At 40.6% G+C, this 21471-nt stretch overlaps 1 protein-coding gene across 2 annotated transcripts in view; it reads left to right on the top strand.

Moving 5' to 3' along the window:
• Positions 1–21471, top strand: part of IL15 (interleukin 15) — a 128074-nt gene that overhangs the window by 40739 nt on the left and 65864 nt on the right. For both annotated transcript variants that reach the window (XM_044300664.1, XM_044300672.1), the window contains exons 3-4: positions 13937–14003; positions 17783–17818. In XM_044300664.1, coding sequence (XP_044156599.1) covers positions 13937–14003; positions 17783–17818 — 103 coding nt within the window. The remainder of the gene's footprint in view (positions 1–13936; positions 14004–17782; positions 17819–21471) is intronic.

Here is a 21471-nt window from a genome sequence, read left to right as displayed (position 1 = left end):
TGTCTGCCAATTCAGGTCAGCAAAATCCATATCCATATTCTAGAGCCCTGCTGTGCGCCCATACATCAGTTTTTGAGCACATATGGGGTGTTGGCGTATTCGGGGGGAAATGGGGAACAAAATGTGGAGTGAATTTTGTCCTGTTACCATTTGGGAAAGTGAAAAATGTGGTTGTCAAGCAACTTTTTTGTGAAAAAAAAGCAATTTTTCATTTTCACTGCCAAGTGTTTCCTAATTCTAGGAAACACCTTTGAGGTCAAAGTACTCACTACACACCTTGAAAGATTCATTGAGGGGTGTAGTTTCCAAATTGGGGTCACTTTTTGGGGTTTTCCACTGTAGGGCCAACTCAGGGTGTCTTCACATTCAACATAGCTCCCAATTACCATTCCAGCTAAATCCGCTCTCCAAAAGTCATATGGTGCTCCTTCCACTCTGAAGCCTGCTGTGCGCCCATACATCAGTTTTTAAGCACATACGGGGTGTTTCTGTAAACTCCATATTAAGGGTAATTGATTTTGAGTTTTGTTTGGCTGTTAACCTTTGATGTGTTGCAGAAAGAAATAGATACAAATTTTAAATCTGCTAAAAAAAGTGAAATTTTGAAATTTCATTCCCATTTTTCTTTAATGCTCGTGGGGTACTTAAAGGGTTAACAAAGTTGGTAAAATCAGTTTTGAATAGCTTGTTTTAGTTTCTAAAATGGGGTGATTTATGTGTGGTTTCTAATATGTAAGCGTCACAAACTTGTAAGCCTTCTAACGTCCCCAAAAAATAAAATGATCCAAACGTGAAGTAGACATATGGGGAATTTAAAGTAATAACTATTTTAGAAGGTATCACTATCTATTATAAAAGTAGAGAAATTGAAATTTGCTAATTTGCTATTTTTTTATATTGTTTTTGTAAATTTGGTATTTTATTTTTACAAAAAAATGAAACATTTGACCTGGATAAGTAAAAGCGTTTTAAAATTATTACCACATAAAGTGACACACGTCAGATTTGCTAAAAATGGCCTGGTCCTTAAGGTGAAAAATGTCTGGGTCCAGAAGGGGTTAAGTATTGAGTATGAGCACCACACACAGAAATATAGGCATGCTATTTTTGAGATTATTAATGCTTGCCTGAGGAATGTTCTGTCACAATGAATGTACATGGGCAGCTAGCACGTGTATAGACATGATGGCAGCTCTTTAATACAAGTGCTTGCTGCTGTCACGAACAACATACAGTGCAGTAATGCCGGCAAGGGAACAATCAGTGCAGACTAACCAATCGGATTGCGGCAGTGTTAAAATGCCTGTTCCAGGCTCTGATCTGCGCTCTGCAGATCAGAGCCTGAAATCAGGTAGTGTGTCCTGGTGCCCCCCGATCTGTGCCCCCCCCTGTGCGCTTACAACCCCCCCTGTGAGCCCTGCCTCCGCCATCTGTCCCAGCCTGCCCCTGATGCAGTCCCCCCCCCTCCTCCCCCATCTATGCTGGCCGTACCCCCCCTTTCCAGCGCTGCCCCCATTTATGCCCTCTGCCCCCGATGCATCCCCCCTGCTGTATTTGATGGCGGTGGCTCCATTTCTGAGCCGCCACCATCAGCAGCGAGTGTCCGCTGTATGCTGACACTCTACTGTAACCCCTTAGATGCCACGGCAGCGGCATCCATGGGGTTAATAGAGGGAGGGGCCTCCCTCTCTCAACCATCGGGGCTGTCGCTTTGCAAAGGCGTCCGGTGTTGCCATCTACAGGACATCTGATAGTATTATACTATACAATGCAAGAGCATTGCAAAGAATAGTACAGCCATCAGCCCCACTGGATCTTCAAAAAAAATAAATACACATATTAGGTATCACCGCGTCCGTAACGACCGTCTCTAAAAATATATCACATGATCAACCCTGTCCGATAAACACCATAAAAAAAACTGTGTTAAAAAAAGCCATTTTTATCACCTTACATCACAAAAAGTGCAACACCGAGCGATCAAAAAGGTGTATGTCAAACAAAATGGTACCAATAAAACTGTCACCTCATCCCGCAAAAAATGAGACCCTACATAAGAAAATCGCTCAAAAAATAAAAAAACTATAGCTCTCAGAACATGGAGACACTAAAACATAATTTTTTTTATTTCAAATATGCTATTATTGTGTTAAAGTGAAATAAATAAATAAAAGTGTACATATTAGGTATCGCCGCGTCCATAACAACAAGCTTGATCAAAATATCACATGGCCTAACCCCTCAGGTAAACACTGTAAGTTTAAAAAAAAAAAAAAACAGTGCCAAAAAAGCAATTTTTGTCAACTTACATCACAAAAAGTGAAACACCAAGTGATCAAAAAGGCACATGTCCCCCAAAATAGTACCAATCAAACCGTCACCTCATCCTGCAATAAATGATACCCTATTTAAGACAATCGCCCAAAAAATTAAAAAGCTATGGCTCTCTGACTATGAAGACACACCAAAACATCATTTTTTGGTTTAAAAAATGCTATTATTGTGTAATACTTAAAAAAATAAGAAAAAGTATACATATTAGGTATTGTCAAATCCGCAACAATCTGCTCTATAAAACTGTCACATGACCTAACCCCTCAGATGAACGCTGTAAAAATAAATAAATAAAAATTGTTCCAAAACAGCCAATTTTTTGGTCACCTTGCCCGATAAAGTGTAATAAGGAATGATCAAAAAATCCTATGTACCCAAAAATGGTACCAATAAAAACCTCAACTCTTTCTGCAAAAAACTTTCCCCTGCAAAAGACAAAAAAAAATGGAGTTCAGAAAATGGACACACAAAAACATAATTTATTTTTCAAAAATGCTTTATTATGTAAAACTGAAACAAACAAAGAAAGTAGACATATTTGATATTATTGCATCCGTAACAACCTGCTCTATAAAAATAGCACATGCCCTGTCAGATGAATCTTGTAAAAAATTTAAAATGACAAAACGGTTCCAAAACAGCAATTTTTTGGTTACCTTGCCTTAACAAAAAACGTAATATAGAGCAATTAAAAATAATATGTACCCCAAAATAGTACCAATAAAACTGGCACCTTATCCCCTAATTTCCAAAATAGGGCCACTTTTTGGGATTTCCTACTGTAAGGGTGCATCAGGGGGGCTTCAAGTGGGATATGGCAATTAAAAAACAGTCCAGCAAAATCTCCCTTCCAAAAACCATGTGGCAGTCCTTTCCTTCTGCTCCCTGCCGTGCGCCCTTACATCAGTTTATGACCACATGTGGGGTGTTTCTGTAAACCGCAGAATTAGGGTAATAAATATTGAGTTTTGTTTGGCTGTTAACCCTCAATGTGTTAAAGAAAATGTTTTCATAAAATGGAAAATCTGCCAAAAAAGTGAAATTTAGAAATTTCATCTCTATATTCCTTTAATTCTTGTGGAACACCTAAAGGGTTAACAAAGTTTGTAAAATCAGTTTTGAGTAACTTGAGGAGTGTAGTTTCTACAATAGGGTCATTTATGGGGGTATCCACTATGTAAGCCCCACAAAGTGACTTCAGACCTGAACTGGTCCTTTAAAAAGTGGGTTTTGGAAAAAAAATTAAAAATTTTAAGAATTGCTTCTAAACTTCTGAGCCTTCTAATGTCCTAAAAAAATAAAATGACATTTCCAAAATGATGCCAACATAAAGTAGACATATGGGGAATGGTAAGTAAAAAATATTTTATGAGGTATCACTTTCTGTTTTAAAAGCAGAGAAATTGAAATTTAGAAAATTGCGAATTTTTTTTGTAAATTTGGGATTTTTTTATAAATAAAGGTGAACTATATTGACTCAAATTTATGACTATCATGAAGCATAATGTGTCACGAGAAAACAATCTCAGAATGGCTTGGATAAATAAGTGTTCCAAAGCTATTACCACATAAAGTGACGCATGTCAGGTTTTGAAAATTTTGACTTGGACACTGGGGCATCAGTGACCCTTGGTCATGAAAGGGTTAACATCTGCTGCTGACAACTCCCTTTGCAGTTGCCGACCAATGGCGTTCCAGAGGAGCTTGATGGGACACAAGTCTGAAGATGGTGCAGGCCATGATAGCGCGTCTAGGCCACACAGGCTGCTCATGAGTAACATGCGATCTGGTGTTGTTCTAGAGACACGGCTCCTGGAGACAATTTGGAGAAATAGACTGGACCAAATTAAAGTAACGGCAAGCTGTTAGGTAGAGGATTGCATGCGTGCACTTCTTGCTGCCATTTCAGTTCGTCGTTGTTCTCTCAACCACAGGTACATACAACATTGAACAGTGCTGACATCTCGGGCTAGGTGCATAGCAATCTTCCAGAGTGGTTCTCAAGGATTCCTTTCCATATTATTTTGTGACAAGTGGAGATAACGGGCATGATGATGAACAGGAGGCATTGCACAATCATCCCACACAACTTTATACTATTTTTGACGTTTCATGTGGCTAAAACTAAAACTTTGCTATTCATTCTGGCTTGTATGTCGCTTCCACATGCCACAGATTGGAGCTAGGTGCTTGAAAATTTCATCATCTGCAGATGTTAGTGACACCTGCTGCTTCCTTGAATTGCATAACCTTACAACTTGTCCTTCTTGCAATTTTAATATTGAGGAGTATAGTTACATCATATAGCAACATAGTTAGGAATCAGTGTACATTCACATGTAGTAGTCGTGTGTCAGACAATCAAAAACTATACTGCAAAACCACATTTTTTTCAGTGTTTTATATGTTTCACTGTTTGTGCCACATAAAATTCATCCTGCCACACTTAGTGAGAAAAGAAAAAATTATTGCATCATTAGTGACTGCATCACTTCAAATTCCCCACTAGATGGGACCTCTGGTGAGCGCCGCAGCCTTCTCCAGATACACACGTTCATGTGTCACATTGCCTAGGAGCAGCTAGAATGGGGCTGAGCGAGATACCAAGCCAGCACTATACATTGCCTTCTCAAACAGTTGATTGGCGAGTTCATCAGTATAAAAATCTCTGAATACCCTTTTAAGGATCACAAAATACTGATGTTTATCGAAAACAAAACGTACAAAAAATAATGACAAACAATGACACACGCAAAAAAATTACATAAATATATTTCAAGACCTCATATAGCTACATAGATGTCAAAATGTAAATGTTATGGTTGATGGAATGCAGAGATGGAAAAACTAAAACAATACATATATATAGTACTACAGTACTAAGAGAGTACTCAAAGGGGTTGTGCCACCATTAATTGGAGAGTGTTAGGCCTCATGCACACGACCGTTGTGTGCATCCGCATCCGTTCCGTCATTTTTCACAGTTTAGCAGAGGTCCCATTCATTTCTATGGAACTGTGAAAAAAACTGATCGTCCTGCGTTTTTTCTCCACATCCGTGATTCCAGTCCGTCAAAAAAATATAACCTGTCCTATTCTTGTCAGTGGAAAACGGAGGACGGACCCATTCAAGTCAATGGGTCCTTTAAAAAAAACGGATGCACAACTGGTATGTCATCCGCGTCCATGTCCGTTTTTTTCTACAAGACCTGGGTGCAATAAAATTACACTTTTCATTAACCTTCCTTTTTTTCCCCCTGTCAGACAAAAAAAAAAAGAAAGACACAAGGATACACAACTGAAGCAAAATTTGACCACTGAAGCCAAATCACTGACAGTGAAAAAACACTGTCGTGTGCATGAGGCCTTACTGTGTGGAGAGACGCACCCTGAACATCTAACAACCAGTTGTCAATTTCTTATTGAATTTCTTACAGGAATAATAGAGGAATAGTACAATACAGAGTTCTAAGTAAAGATGCTCCAGACTTGTAGTATTATAAGCAATACAATTATTTACAAAAGCAGACATTTCAGGAGTAAGTCCTCTAAAAGGGCTCATGCACACAAATGTATTTTTTGTCCGCCCGTATGTGGAACCATTAACTTCACTGAGGCTGTGCATTCCTTGTCTGTATTTCTGTATGGCAGTTCCGCAAAAAATAGAACATATCCTATTATTATCCACATTACATTAGGGCCGGCCACTCTATTTGGGCTGGCCATTCTGTTCTGCAAAATGGTGCCAATCAGCCACCAGACTAAGGGTACTTTCACACTACCGTTTAAGTTTTCCGGTATTGAGATCCGTCATAGGGGCTCAATACCGGAAAAAAAGCTTCAGTTTTCTCCCCATTCATTGTCAATGGGGACAAAACTGAACAGAACTGAGTGTTCCAAAATGCATTCTGTTCCGTTTAGTTGTGTTCCCAGACCGGAGAGCAAACCGCAACATGTTGTAGTTTGCTTTCCGTCCTGGAAAACTGATGAAGACGGGACTGCAAGTCAATAGGGACGGATCCGTTTCCTCTGATGCAATCTGACACAATAGAAAACGGTTCCGTCCCCCATTGACTTTCAATGGAGTTAATGACGGATCCATCTTGGCTATGTTAAAGATAATACAACTGGATCTGTTAATAATGGATGCAGACGGTTGTATTATCAGTAACGGAAGCGTTTTTTCTGAGCCCTGCCGAATCCAGCAAAAACGCTAGTGTGATAGTACCCTAAAAGGTGCGCATTTATTGGTGACATATTGGCCAGTGTAAAAGGCCAACACAGAACTAGTACCAATCGAGTCATCAGGACCCATACTAAACCCTTTCTGTGTCATGTTCTGGTGTCCTGTACTTTGCACAGAGGGAGGTGAGGAAACCATAAGCAGACTGCATTACTGTAGTGTTTCTCTGTATTAGTGCCCCGCGATCACAGGGAGGTAGGCTGCAGTGGCGTGCCCAGGGTGTTTGGCACCCGGGGCGGGTCATTTTCTCTGGCACCCCCCCAATACTTGACCACATAACTCTTACATACAGGGACATCTCCTGTCAAGTAGACCTCCTCTTTCCTCTTCTCCTCAGTTAGACCGCCATGATAAATTCTTTCAGCCGCATCTCGTCTCTACAGAGTTTGTAACACAGACACATTAGATTTCTCAATTTTTCCATCAACCTCCCCATCCTGTTGTGCCCCCCAATGCCCCAGGTACTATACTGCTGAAAAATAGTGACCCTAATAGACATAATTGGGGTCCTTTATCAAACTGTTGTAAAGAAGAACTGGATTTCCAAAAGAGCTGTCAAATATGAAAGGTGGAATCTGATTGGCTGCTATGGGCAACGAAGCAAGTTCTGCTTTACACCAGTTTGATAAATGACCCCAAATGTTCCTATAGTGTCCACGGCAGCTATAATGTCCCCTAGAGTGCCCTGAGTAATAATAACACCCTATATTGTGCTCCAGGCAATAATCCCTGTATAGTGTCCCCAGAAATAATAGAATAGCCCCTACAGTGCCTCCCCAATAGAAAGGCCCCCATGCCGCCCCCCCCACACAGTAGTGTCCCCCACACTGCCCCCACACAGTAGTGTCCCCCACACTGCCCCCACACAGTAGTGTCCCCCACACTGCCCCCACACAGTAATGTCCCCCACACTGCCTCCATACAGTAGTGTCCCCCACACTGCCCCCCCACACGGTAATTTCCCCCACATTGCCATCCCTCTAATAATAATTTGCCCCCACTGTGCCACACAGTATCCCACCATATTCCCCCCCACGTCCTTCCTGTGTGCACCCCCCTCATATCCCCCGAAGTTGGCACATTATAAAATAAAATAAAAATTTGCCCCTACACATTATACTACCATATTTTCCCCCCACACGTCCCCTGTCCTGTGTGCACCCCGGCCCCCTCATGTCCCCCAAAGTTGGCACATGAAAGAAAAAAAAACTAAAAATAAAAACCCTAAAAGCTAAATACTTACCTGCGCTTGCTCGCAGAGTCCCAGCACTGTGATGCTGAGTCCCGACACAGGCGTGCGTGATGATGTCATCGCGCGCCCCTGCGCCGGGATTTCACTACCGCATAGGCTTCAGGCCTACTAGGTCTGAAGCCTATGGCGGTGATCGGCGGCGGGGCAGGGAACTATGCGCTCCGCTCCCTACCCCGCCGCAGTATGCAGGACTGGGTAACGGATGTCAGTGCTTCAGCAATGAGCGCTTCCATCTGTATTGATGGAGACGCTCATTGCTTCTGGGCCTGCTGGCTCCCCCGTCAGAGCCGGCACCCGAGGCGCAACGCCCCCCCCCCCCCCCCGCACTGGTGGACGCCACTTGTAGGCTGGGTTTTTTGTTGGTTAATTAGAATAGGAACTGATTTGGCAAGAAAAGTTGAAGGCTATGTACACCTTCTGAGGCATTTTTTTATGATTGCATGTTACTCATTTTTGGCTAAAAATCATTTTTCAATTGGCCTTTATTAAAAATATTGAGCTGTTCTGTGACAAAAGGTTAAGTTTTTCTAATTGTGTGACTGGTACTTTCACTTTGTGCCAGTCATCTAATAAACCTTATCTCTAAACTACTGAGAGGTCATAAACACTTATATAAGCCACATTCTAATGAGTAGGATAAGAACTGAACTATAATGAGTGCTTATAATGTCAGAGAGCAGAGATAAAGAGCCCTTCAGCTCCCCAAATGACGAAAATCCACAGGCTGCTACTACAGCATGTCAGCTCTGTACAGAAAAAAGTACGCCATATTTTTAATAAAGACCAATTTTAACAAGTATTTTTAGCTCAAAATGAGTACAATGCAATAATAATAATAAAAAAATGCCCCCAAAGGTGTACCTAACCTTTAACTACACTTTTTAGCAATGTTGGGCAGAAGTTTCTTGGGACCACCTGTGTATACAGGACATATGCACATTATCTTTTAAGGAATATTCAGCACTTACAGTATCATCTGTAAGGTTAAGAGAGCATGCATGCGACTGTATCAATTTTGCGGTCCACACACCGTAGATCCACAAGACACTATACTGGTAGTGTGCATCCTGCACGTTTTGCGGACCCTGTTGTAGAACTGCCTGTTCCACTACGCAAAACAATAGGACATGTTCTATAATTTATGGTACAGCCGCATTGATGCAGGTAGGACGTGGGTGACATCCATGTGCTGTCTACATTTTTTGCAGACCCATAGAAATGAATGGGTCCACGTGCAATCTGCAAAAAAAATAAAAATAAAAATGCAGATCAGACATGGACTGAAAATATGTCCATGTGAATACTCCCTTAAAGGGGTTGTCTCACTTCAGCAAATGGCATTTATCATGTAGACAAAGTTAATACATAACACTTACTAATGTGATGTGATTGTCCTCCTCTGCTGGCTCGATTAATTTTTCCATCACATTATATACTGGCCGTTTCCAGGGGTTATGACCACCCTGTAATGCAGTAGCGGTGGTCATGCTTGCACACTATAAGAAAAAGTGCCAACCTATGCATACATCCACCATCCTGGCCACCAGATAGGTTGTCTCTTTTTTCTATAGTATGCATCCACTTCCACCGCTGCTGGATTGCAGGGTGGTCATGACCCACAAAAACGAGCAGTGTATAATGTGATGGAAAAATGAATCTAGTCAGCAAGGGAAGCAATATGGTAAATCTCAATAAATTTGTAAATTAGTAAGTGCCTTGTATTTGTCTGCATGTGCAGTGGCCGAGTTTGGGATGGCCCTAACGCTACACTGGGTACCCCGGACACTGTCGACATGTCACCACGTGTTGATGCTCTCCGGAAGGGATGGTAAGGTGTGATGCACCCTAATGGGAAATAAGTCCAGAGTCAGGGTCTGCAGTAAACCAGAGTGCTTCTTTACTGGAGAAATTCAGGTGCAAAGCAACCCTGGTAATCAGGTCAAAGGCTGGTGATCTCAGTGTCTTCTTCTGGTCACTTAATAGTCTGTCAGAGTCCTCTCTTCTGAGCACTGGTCCCTAACTGCAGAACACTAGGGGCTTTGACTGACTTCCTTATATATAATTTCTAGACTAGACTGGAACCTTCTAGTGGGAGGGGTGTAGTGGAGAAACTTAGCACAACAATTACATTGTTACATCTCCTGTGTGTCATAGACTTAGAGTACTTTCACACTAGCGTTGTTTGAATCCGGCGGGCAATTCCGTCGCCGGATCCGCCCGCTGGATCCGGAAAAACGTGTGAAAACTGATTACATTTGAATCCTGATCAGGATTCTGATCACAATGAAAAAATGCATTGGAAAAAACGTATCCGCCATTTATGGACTTTAACTTTTAACATGGAAAAGCCGTCCGGTTTGACAGAACACATGGCGCCAGTCAAAGTGTTCCGGATATCTAATATGTATACTTTTTTTTATTTATTTAAGTTTTACACAATAACAGGATTTTTAAAACAAAAAAAAATCATCTTTTAGTGTCTCCATAGTCTGAGCGCCATAGTTTATTTTTATTTTTTGGGCGATTGTATTAGGTAGAGACTCATTTTTTGCAGGATGAGGTGATGGTTAGATTGGCATTATTTTGGGGGGGCATACGCCTTTTTGATCGCTTGGTGTTGCACTTTTAGTGATGTAAGGTGACCCAAAAAAATTTTTGCACTGTTTTTGTTTCTTTTTTTGGACGGTGTTCATCTGAGGGGTTAGGTCATGTGATATTTTTATAGAGCCGGTGGCTATGGACACGGCAATACCTAATATGTCTACTTTCCTTTTATCCCTATTTTATTTTTATTTTTTTTACTTTATTTTGGGAAAAGGACGCTTTTTTTTACTTAAAACTTTTTTAATTTTTTGTAAAACTTTATTTTTTAACTTATTTTTTAACTTTATTTTTTGTCTTACTCTGGGACTTTAACTTTTGGGGGTCTGATCCCCTTTACAATGCTTTAAAATACTTCTGTATTGGGGGTTGAGGGGGAATGTCAGGCTGCAGCTGCGATCTCCTTAGCAATTAGGAGTGTACTTCTGAGGATTTATAGCACATACTTTTGATCTCCTCAGCACTGTCATAGTAATTACAAAACTGAGGAGATCAGAGTTGAAATAGGCGCCTTTAGCTGTGATTGGTCAGTCTGGATTAACTGACCAATCACAGCGATCGTCAGACGACGACAGTTGTGACTGTCTCTTTTGTAGGTGTTGTGAGCAATCAGCTGTCACTGTCCTGTCACTGTGTGTTCACTCACAGTGACAGTTTAACTGCAGGACGAGAATGCTCGTCCTAGTGCCTGAAGTACCTGCACGTTAGGACAAGCATTCTCGTCCAAGGTCCTGAAGGTGTTAAACCCTATGGCAGCTGTGGAAAATTACCAGCTTCTAATTCAAAGTCCCAAAAGTCTCTCAGTATTCATTAACCCTTTCCACAGAGCCATGCAAACACAGTGCAAATGAACAGGATATAACAACGTACGTATAAAATTTAATTACACAGTATTAAACAGTGCAAGTTAACCCTCTCAAGTGAAATAAAGTAAGAAGTTTATAACATTGGCACTATACATGATAAATGCCATTTGCTGAAGTGAGACCACCCCTTTAATAGGGTATCTGGTGGATCCTGCTAGGCCTTGGGGTTCTGTCTTGTAAGGCTTCCATTATTGTGTCAGAGCAAGGGACCCATCAGAGAATCCTCTGGTACTCTGGTGGGCCAATCTGACCCTGCTTTTTAGGGCATAAGAAAATATATTCTTAGTTTAAAAGTACGACAAGTCCCATAGTCAAACATTATAAAAAGCCAGAGGTGGGGGAAGAAAAATTGAAGGAAAAAATAGTTTTCTGATTTCTTGTTTATAAAATGATATGGATCTGATCCCCATGAAAAACAAGTGCTAGCCACCATATGCACTCCCAATAATGTACAGTACAGACCAAAAGTTTGGACACACCTTCTCATTCAAAGAGTTTTCTTTATTTTCATGACTATGACAATTGTAGATTCACACTGAAGGCATCAAAACTATGAATTAACACATGTGGAATTATATACATAACAAAAAACTGTGAAACAACTGAAAATATGTCCTATTCTAGGTTCTTCAAAGTAGCCACCTTTTGCTTTGATTACTGCTTTGCACACTCTTGGCATTCTCTTGATGAGCTTCAAGAGGTAGTCACCTGAAATGGTTTTCACTTCACAGGTGTGCCCTGTCAGGTTTAATTAGTGGGATTTCTTGCCTTATAAATGGGGTTGGGACCATCAGTTTCGTTGTGGAGAAGTGGATACACAGCTGATAGTCCTACTAAATAGACTGTGAAAATTTGTATTATGGCAAGAAAAAAGCAGCTAAGTAAAGAAAAATGAGTGGCCATCATTACTTTAAGAAATGAAGGTCAGTCAGTCCGAAAAATTGGGAAAACTTTGAAAGTGTCCCCAAGTGCAGTCACAAAAACCATCAAGCGCTACAAAGAAACTGGCTCACATGCGGACTGCCACAAGAAAGGAAGACCAAGAGTCACCTCTGCTGCGGAGGATAAGTTCATCTAAGTCACCAGCCTCAAAAATCCCAGGTTAACAGCAGCTCAGATTAGAGACCAGGTCAATGCCACACAGAGTTCTAGCAGCAGACACATCTCTAGAACAACTGTTAAGAGGAGACTGTGCGAATCAGGCCTTCATGGTAGAATATCTACTAGGAAACCACTGCTAAGGACAGGCAACAAGCAGAAGAGACTTGTTTGGGCTAAAGAACACAAGGAATGGACATTAGACCAGTGGAAATCTGTGCTTTGGTCTGATGAGTCCAAATTTGAGATCTTTGGTTCCAACCACCGTGTCTTTGTGCGGCGCAGAAAAGGTGAACGGATGGACTCTACATGCCTGGTTCCCACCGTGAAGCATGGAGGAGGAGGTGTGATGGTGTGGGGGTGCTTTGCTGGTGACACTGTTGGGGATTTATTCAAAATTGAAGGCATACTGAACCATCATGGCTACCACAGCATCTTGCAGCGGCATGCTTTTCCATCCGGTTTGCGTTTAGTTGGACCATCATTTATTTTTCAACAGGACAATGACCCCAAACACACCTCCAGGCTGTGTAAGGGCTATTTGACCATGAAGGAGAGTGATGGGGTGCTGCGCCAGATGACCTGGCCTCCACAGTCACCGGACCTGAACCCAATCGAGATGGTTTGGGGTGAGCTGGACCGCAGAGTGAAGGCAAAAGGGCCAACAAGTGCTAAGCATCTCTGGGAACTCCTTCAAGACTGTTGGAAGACCATTTCAGATGACTACCTCTTGAAGCTCATCAAGAGAATGCCAAGAGTGTGCAAAGCAGTAATCAAAGCAAAAGGTGGCTACTTTGAAGAACCTAGAATATGACATATTTTCAGTTGTTTCACACTTTTTTGTTATGTATATAATTCCACATGTGTTAATTCATAGTTTTGATGCCTTCAGTGTGAATCTACAATTTTCATAGTCATGAAAATAAAGAAAACTCTTTGAATAAGAAGGTGTGTCCAAACTTTTGGTCTGTACTGTATGTACTTTGGTGGCTAATATTTTTTATGGGTGCTTCAAACAAGTCAAGGACTTCAGCCGTAAGGGAGCATCCAGGATAACGCCGCCTCCCGAATTTTGGAGTGCCCCTGGCTTTTCTGATGCTGGTCTTTTTTTCACTAAAATTACTTGAAGTAAGATGAAATGTGAATAAAACTCCATTAACATTTTCTTTTTATATTTTAAATTGCCTCTAAATAAAGTAAGTAAATAAAATGTTTGAAAAACTTTCAAACCTGCAAAGGAGAGTTTTGTACATCGCTCAAGGAGATTTGTTACAGAGGGACGTTTCAAGTTTGTCCATAATAGAATCTTTTCGGTTCGGTCCACTCACTTCCTTCATCAGTCATCAATAATGCAGTTTACATCACCTCTTCCAAAATCGTAAACTATGGTCCCGAAGTGTGAACATTTGCCGGGGATAATTGTAAATTCTTCTTATTTCTTTCAGCTCTTCTTCACAGTAGATGGGAGCTTATATAAAAATGTAGCCCAGGAAAATTAAAGATGGAGGAACATTTTACATTTCTCTTTACTTTTCACTTTCAGCTTTGAGAGTAAGAGGGACAAAGAAAGAGGGACGCTGATAAGGAAAGAGCTGGACATGCTTAAAAAAGCAAGTATCAAAGTTGCCTTTTGGGTTTGTGTATTTTCTCCTAAAGTGACCCTCCAGTTCAAGGCAAACAATTCCTATTTACTGGGGAATGAACAGAACCCCTACATGGTGCCCTAATTTTTTATCGTTTTAGCTGCAGATCCATGACTTCCCCGACTTCTCTTCTGCCATGCAAGATGGGTGCACCGCTTCTCAGACTGCTTGATGAACACTCTCTACTGCCCTCGGATTGGCCAGCTTTCCTCACATGAACATTGCCTATCCAAGACCTGTCCTGGACAAGTAGGAAGTGTTTTGGGCCAACAATGCATAGTGTGCATCAGACAGTTTGAGAATTGGTGCGGGCATATTTCCGAGAATTAGCAGATCTTCAGCAGATAAGATGAAAGGGAGGACCCAAGGTAAGTGTTCTGTTCATTGCCCAGTTTATGTGACTTTTGGTTCGTGAACCAGATGATTGCTTTCTTGTCGCATGCATTGCTGTTACTACCCCATTATTTGGAAAATGCTAGTACAAAATGCAGCCCCGTAAATTACATTACAGAGAAGATCCAAGCTTAAAGGGTCCAGTGCAGAGATAAAGCACATTAGGGAACGCCCCTAGTTATCAGTGAGACTTAGAGAGGCAGTGTTGTCAGAAGTGGTTGTGTACTGTTTAGCAATTTAGCAATTAAACTGGTTACTGTATATATGGTCCCACTGAACCTATAGCCAGACACACGCAACTATAGTACCCAGATGTATTTGTCTGGTATTTGGCTGCCATTGAAAAACAGTATGCTGTGCAGCATGGTTCACTTTTATCATTGTGTTTGTGCCAGAAATTGTGTACAGTTTAAGACATTGGACCTGGAGTAAAATGGCATACACAGAATTATAAATGATCACGCCAACCAAAAAACATATGAGAAGAAAAAATGTAGTGAAAAATAAAAATCCATACTAAAAAGCCTATTAAAAAGGAGTCACATGACTGAAAAAACAGACTCCAGTCAACAGTCATATAAATATATAGTCCACAGATAATGGAAAACATGATGAATAATAAAATTGTGAATGGCACATTAATCACTGCTATAAAGTAAAGTGCAAAGTACAGAATTATCTCTTATGTACAAGACGTGGATAAGACCTACAACTGGTGCATACGTCAGTTTAGATCTAATGTGCTGCCAATCTCAGAGGGTGACTGCTGATCCTTTGTAGAAGATACCACCGGACACCACACATTACTCAGTAGTCACACAGTACTCAAAAGTGTTGCTTTGCAACAGCTATTAGAACCAACCACTTGTGACAGAATGGACCATATATGAAGCTGTATAGTAAAGGCTTCTATGAGCAGATTCTTACAGCTCATAGTAAAAGCCCTTAAATGATGTATGTACATCAGGAGTGCAAGTAGTAGTTCAAATTTTAACTGCGTTGCTACGGTACCTCCGTGTTAGATGATATTTTAGTCATTAATTTAAAGGGGTTATTCCATGACTAATGTAAAAAAATTAAATAAAAATCAGGCATCATATATTACATGGCAATCTCTTTCTAACAAAGCAAAAACCAGTCATGTACAGTCAGGTCCATAAATATTGGGAAATCAACACAATTCTAAATGTTTTGTCTCTCTACACCACCACTATGGAATTGAAATGAAACAAACAAGATGTGCTTTAACTGCAGACTGTCAGCTTTAATTTGAGGGTATTTACATCCAAATCAGGTGAACGGTGTAGGAATTACAACAGTTTGCATATGTGCCTCCCACTTGTTAAGGGACCAAAAGTAATGGGACAGAATAAGAATCATAAATAAAACTTTCACTTTTTAATACTCGGTCGCAAATCCTTTGCAGTCAATTACAGCCTGAAGTCTGGAATACATAGACATCACCAGACGCTGGGTTTCATCCCTGGTGATGCTCTGCCAGGCCTCTACTGCAACTGTCTTCAGTTCCTGCTTGTTCTTGGGGCATTTTCCCTTCAGTTTTGTCTTCAGCAAGTGAAATGCATGCTCAATCGGATTCAGGTCAGGTGATTGACTTGGCCATTGCATAACATTCCACTTCTTTCCCTTAAAAAACTCTTTGGTTGCTTTTGCAGTATGCTTTGGGTCATTATCCACCTGCACTGTGAAGCGCCGTCCAATGAGTTCTGAAGCATTTGGCTGAATATGAGTAGATAATATTGCCCGAAACACTTTAGAATTCATCCTGCTGCTTTTGTCAGCAGTCAGATCATCAATAAATACAAGAGAACCAGTTCCATTGGCAGCCATACATGCCCACGCCATGACACTTTCACCACCATGCTTCACTAATGAGGTGGTATGCTTAGGATCATGAGCAGTTTCTTTCCTTCTCCATACTCTTCCCTTCCCATCACTCTGGTACAAGTTGATCTTGGTCTCATCTGTCCATAAGATGTTGTTCCAGAACTGTAAAGGCTTTTTTAGATGTCGTTTGGCAAACTCTAATCTGCCCTTTCTGTTTTTGAGGCTCACCAATGGTTTACATCCTGTGGTGAACCATCTGTATTCACTCTGGTGAAGTCTTCTCTTGATTGTTGACTTTGACACACATACACCTACCTCCTGGAGAGTGTTCTTGATCTGGCCAACTGGCCACCACAGTTGTTTTCCGTGGTCTTCTGGGTCTTTTGGTGTTGCTGAGCTCATCGGGGCGTTCCTTCTTTTTAAGAATGTTCCAAACAGTTGTTTTGGCCACACCTAATGTTTTTGCTATCTCTCTGATGTTTTTTTTTTTTTCAGCCTAATGATGGATTGCTTCACTGATAATGACAGCTCTTTGGATCTCATCTTGAGAGTTGACAGCAACAGATTCCAAATGCAAATATCACACTTGAAATTAACTCTGGACCTTTTATCTGCTCATTGTAATTGGGATAATGAGGGAATAACACACACCTGGCCACAGAACAGCTGAGAAGCCAATCGTCCCATTACTTTTGGTCCCTTAACATGTGGGAGGCACATATGCAAACTGTTGCAAGTCCTAAAACGTTCACCTGATTTGGATGTAAATGCAGTAAAGCTGACAGTCTGCAGTTAAAGCACATCTTGTTCATTTCATTTCAAATACATAGTGGTGGTGTATAGAGCCAAAAATTGTGTTGATGTCCTAATATTTATGGACCTGACTGTACATGGATCCAGAGATCTCCCCATTCATTACTTCAATTGCTCTACTAGATTCTCTTCAGACAGGCAGTGCAGGGGATGGGTCCTTTCCTCTGCAGCTCTCTCTCACAGTTTTTAACAGAAGATAATGCTGGTGGCAGTTGAAGGATGGAACTAAGCATGTGCGTCCACCTCAGCTTATGTTAGTGAGGTGGACAGAGAAATAAGGAAAAGAACAAACAGCAGATGCTGCTATGCAGATAGATTTTATTAGATAGAGTAACTCATTGACTACACTAAACTTTTAATTACCTTCAATTACAAAAGGATTCAGTTCGAAGTGCTGGTGTGAAAAATTTTAAATATCTTTTTAATTTATTTTTATTGAACTTTAACATAGATAACAGGATTCTGCAAATATTGATTCCAGGTTTATACAGCGGTCAACAAATGCAAAGCTTTAAAACAAAAAAATGTTGAATATTTTCCATTGGCCAACCCCTTTAACTTAATGGATTATGCAGACAGCATGTACAAAGTTTTATGCATGATGTGTGCTCTGTGTAATATGTATTTTTTTTTTTTAACATTTACATTTTTGAATAAAAATTATAAACTCACATACATTTTTCTTTATTTGTTAGAAATTGGAAAGCAGCAAGAACTGGAAAAGTAAATATGTAAGTCTGGTTCACAGTACCTATGTGATTGGACTTTTTTTGGGAAGTATTTTAGTTCAGAGAGTCTATAATAAACTTTAAGTGGTTTTTTTTGCGCATTAAAGGGGTTGTTGGGTTTCCCATATCGATGACCCTTCCTCAGGTTAGGTCATCAATATCATATCAACGTGGTTCTGACTCCGACCATCAACTATATGAAGAGAAAGCAGCGCTCATACAAGTGCTGCATTCTCTTTACTGTTTTCCTGCATGCCTTTGACATTACAGCTGCTCCATCCAATGATTTGAACACGTACTAGTGCTTCGGTCTCTTCAAAATGCTGATCAGTGGGTGTGCTGGTAGTGGGACCCCAGCCGATCTGATATTGATGACCTACTGTATCCTGAGGATAGGTCATCAATATGGGAAAATGGGCAACCCCTTTAAATAGTGAAGACTTATCCTTAGGATAGTATATGTCATCAATATCTGATCAGTGGGGGTCAGACTCCTAGCACCTCTAACTTTGGAGGGACATCTTCGTAGTATTGCAAGCACAGCACTGTACGTTGTATGATGGCTATACATTGTTTAATAGCTGTGCTTGGTATTGCACAATGAGCTGTAAAAAGGTCATGTGACCAACAATTGTGGCTTCACAGGCTGAGTAAGCGGCCGCAGCACTCGCCCAACTGCATCAGCCTCTTCCACAGCTGATCAGTGGGGACCTGGGAGTCGGACCCCAACAATCAGATACTGATCATTTAACCTGTGGATAGGTCGTCGATATCTATTTCTCAGAAAATCCCCATCTGTCTTGAGGCGTGCAGCTGGAAAACCTCATTTAGCATCCCAGAGTTCAGGTGAATGCCTACCAACAAATGTAGGTGACCATGTTGGGGCAATTTTCCTGTTCTTATGTAGATCTTGAGTGGTCACTATCTATACTACAGGAGTGCTAATAGCTCTCGACATCACAAATCTGTTGCTCAAGGTGACTTTGATAAGGGAACTCATTAGGAGATGGGTTAACATGAGACATTATCACAGAACAGTCCATGTGCAAGGAAAAGAGAAGAGGTTGGCCATACTAACCAATCAGGTTGTTGATTTCATTTTCCTAGAAGTTCCTACAAAAATTATAGCGCCAATCTCTTTGATTACTGCAGAAAAGTTTCCATAATTTTACTCTTTAGCATCGTCTCTTTTCTTTAACCTGTTCCTGCACATTGATGTGAAGGTGTCACTATAAAGACTGCCCCGTAACCTGATAAAAGTCCCCAATGGTTGCATTTTGGCACACACTGTATGATAAAGCTGTTTCATATTTAGACACTTTTGTCTAATTTTACACTACCTATTGGCTGGCTTACTATGCGTCAAAATTTTGAAGCACTTCTGGTGCATGTTGTTGCATCTTGCGCCACTCCTCCTTGCCTACCAAGCAATGCCTCCTTTCCTGCCAAGCCAGCCTTCCTCGTCAAGCAAGATACAAAAGGGGGAATTTATCATGAGGAGAATATTTAGAGTCAGTTTTGCTTGAGTCTGTGTTGGAGTACTTTGTGCCACATTTATCAAATGTCACTTGTTGTTTCATAAATTTGACTTGTCCTTAAACCTAACACTTCTGTCCAGAGAAGCTCCTCCAGTTTTCTACTCTACCCTCCTCCTGGAGTGAGATTGCGGCAAAAGCCCTATTTTGCGACTTTTTGACTCCAGAATTCTAGAGTGAAGATATGATAAATCAGGGCCAAAATGTACACCACTTTTTTTGTCACAAATAAATATATTTTTAGCATACTTAAAAGTGGCAGTACATTGAAAATGACTAATCCCATGACTAATGTAAAAAATAAAAATCAGACATCATATAGTACATGACAATCTTCTTCCAACTAAGCTAGAATCAGCCTTGTACCTCACATGGATCCAGAGATCTCCCCATTCATTGCTCTGCTACATTTATATTAACCCCTTACCACCCTTTGACATACTGTTACATCATGGGAACCACTGAGTTCCCACAATTTGACGTAATAGTAAGTCATAGTGATCGCGCGGGCACCGGAGCGGTGCGCACGTGATCACTGCAGGGGCCCGGCAGTCAGTGGTAGCCCCTGCGACATAGAAGAGGTTTGTGTCAGGTGAACGATCGCATCGAGTCCCCGCGCTGCTGTGGCGGGGACCCGATGCGACACAAGGCAGCCCGATGCCATGCAGAGGCTGCCCAATGCCTTGCACTGCATCGGGAACTGCCTTCTATGGGAGCCGAGGAGATCCAGCCTCAGGCTGGGTCTCCTAGGTAACCTGTTAGTGTATGACTCAGTGTCATACACTAACAAGCAATGCATTACAATACAGATGTATTTTATTTGTAATGCATTGCAGAGGGGATCAGACCCCCAAAAGTGAATGTCACAAATAAAGTAAAGTAAAAAAAAGTAAAAAAAAATGTGTTTTTAATAAAGTAAAAAAGAAAAAAAAACGCCCCTTTCCTCTTATTTTATAAAGAAACGAAGAAAACAAAAACAAAGCCCACACATATTAGGTATTGCCGCGTCCGTAATGACTGGCTCTATAAATTTATCACATGATCCAGCCTGTCCGATAAACACCATAAAAAAAAAAACAGTGTTAAAAAAAGCGATTTTTGTCACCTTACATCACAAAAAGTGCAACACCAAGCAATCAAAAAGGCGTATGCCCCCCAAAATGGTATCAATAAAACCGTCACCTCATCCCACAAAAAATGAGCCCCTACCTAAGACAATTGCCCAAAAAATAAAAAAACTATAGCTCTCAGAACATGAAGACACTAAAATATATTTTTTTTGTTTGAAAACTGCTATTATTGTGCTAAAGTGAAATACATAAAAAAAAATACATATTAGGTATCGCCACGTCCGTAACAACCAGCTCTATAAAAATATTACATGACCTAACCACTTAGGTAAACACCGTAAAAAAAATAACTGTGTAAAAAATAGCCATTTTTGTCACATTACATCACAAAAATTTCAACAGCAAGTGATCAAAAAGGCGTATGCCCCCCAAAATAGTACCAGTCAGACCGTCACCCCATACCACAAAAAATGAGGCCCTACGTAAGAGAATCGGTAAAAAAAAAAAAAAAAAAAGCTATGGCTCTCAGACTATGGAGACACTAAAATATGATAATTTTTGGCTTCAAAAATGCTATTATTGTGCTAAAGTGAAAAAAATAAAAAAGTATACATATTAGGTATTGCCACATCTGTAACAAACAGCTCTATAAAAATATCACATAACCTAACGGCTCTTTTTTTTTTAACACCGTAAAAAAATGTAAAAAAAAAGCCATTTTTGTCACATTACATCACAAAAATTGCAACAGCAAGTGATCAAAAAGGTGTATGCCCCCCAAAATAGTACCAGTCAGACCGTCACCTCATCCCGCAAAAAATGAGACCCTACCAAAGAGAATCGGTCAAAAAATAAAAAGCTATGGCTCTCAGACTATGAGGCACTAAAAGAAAGACATTAGGTAGACATATTAGGTATTGCCACGTGCGTAACGATCTGCTCTATAAAAAAGTCACATGACCTAATCCCTCAGGTAAAAGCTGTAAAGCTAAAAATAAAAACATAATTTTTTTTTGTAACCTTGCCTCACAAAAAATGTAATATTGAGCAA

This window comes from Bufo gargarizans, chromosome 1, assembly GCF_014858855.1.
Source record: "Bufo gargarizans isolate SCDJY-AF-19 chromosome 1, ASM1485885v1, whole genome shotgun sequence".
In the NCBI taxonomy this organism is placed as follows: Eukaryota; Metazoa; Chordata; class Amphibia; order Anura; family Bufonidae; genus Bufo; species Bufo gargarizans.
The sequence above is the reverse complement of the archived record's forward strand: the minus strand, read 5'-3'. Positions and strand labels throughout refer to the sequence as shown.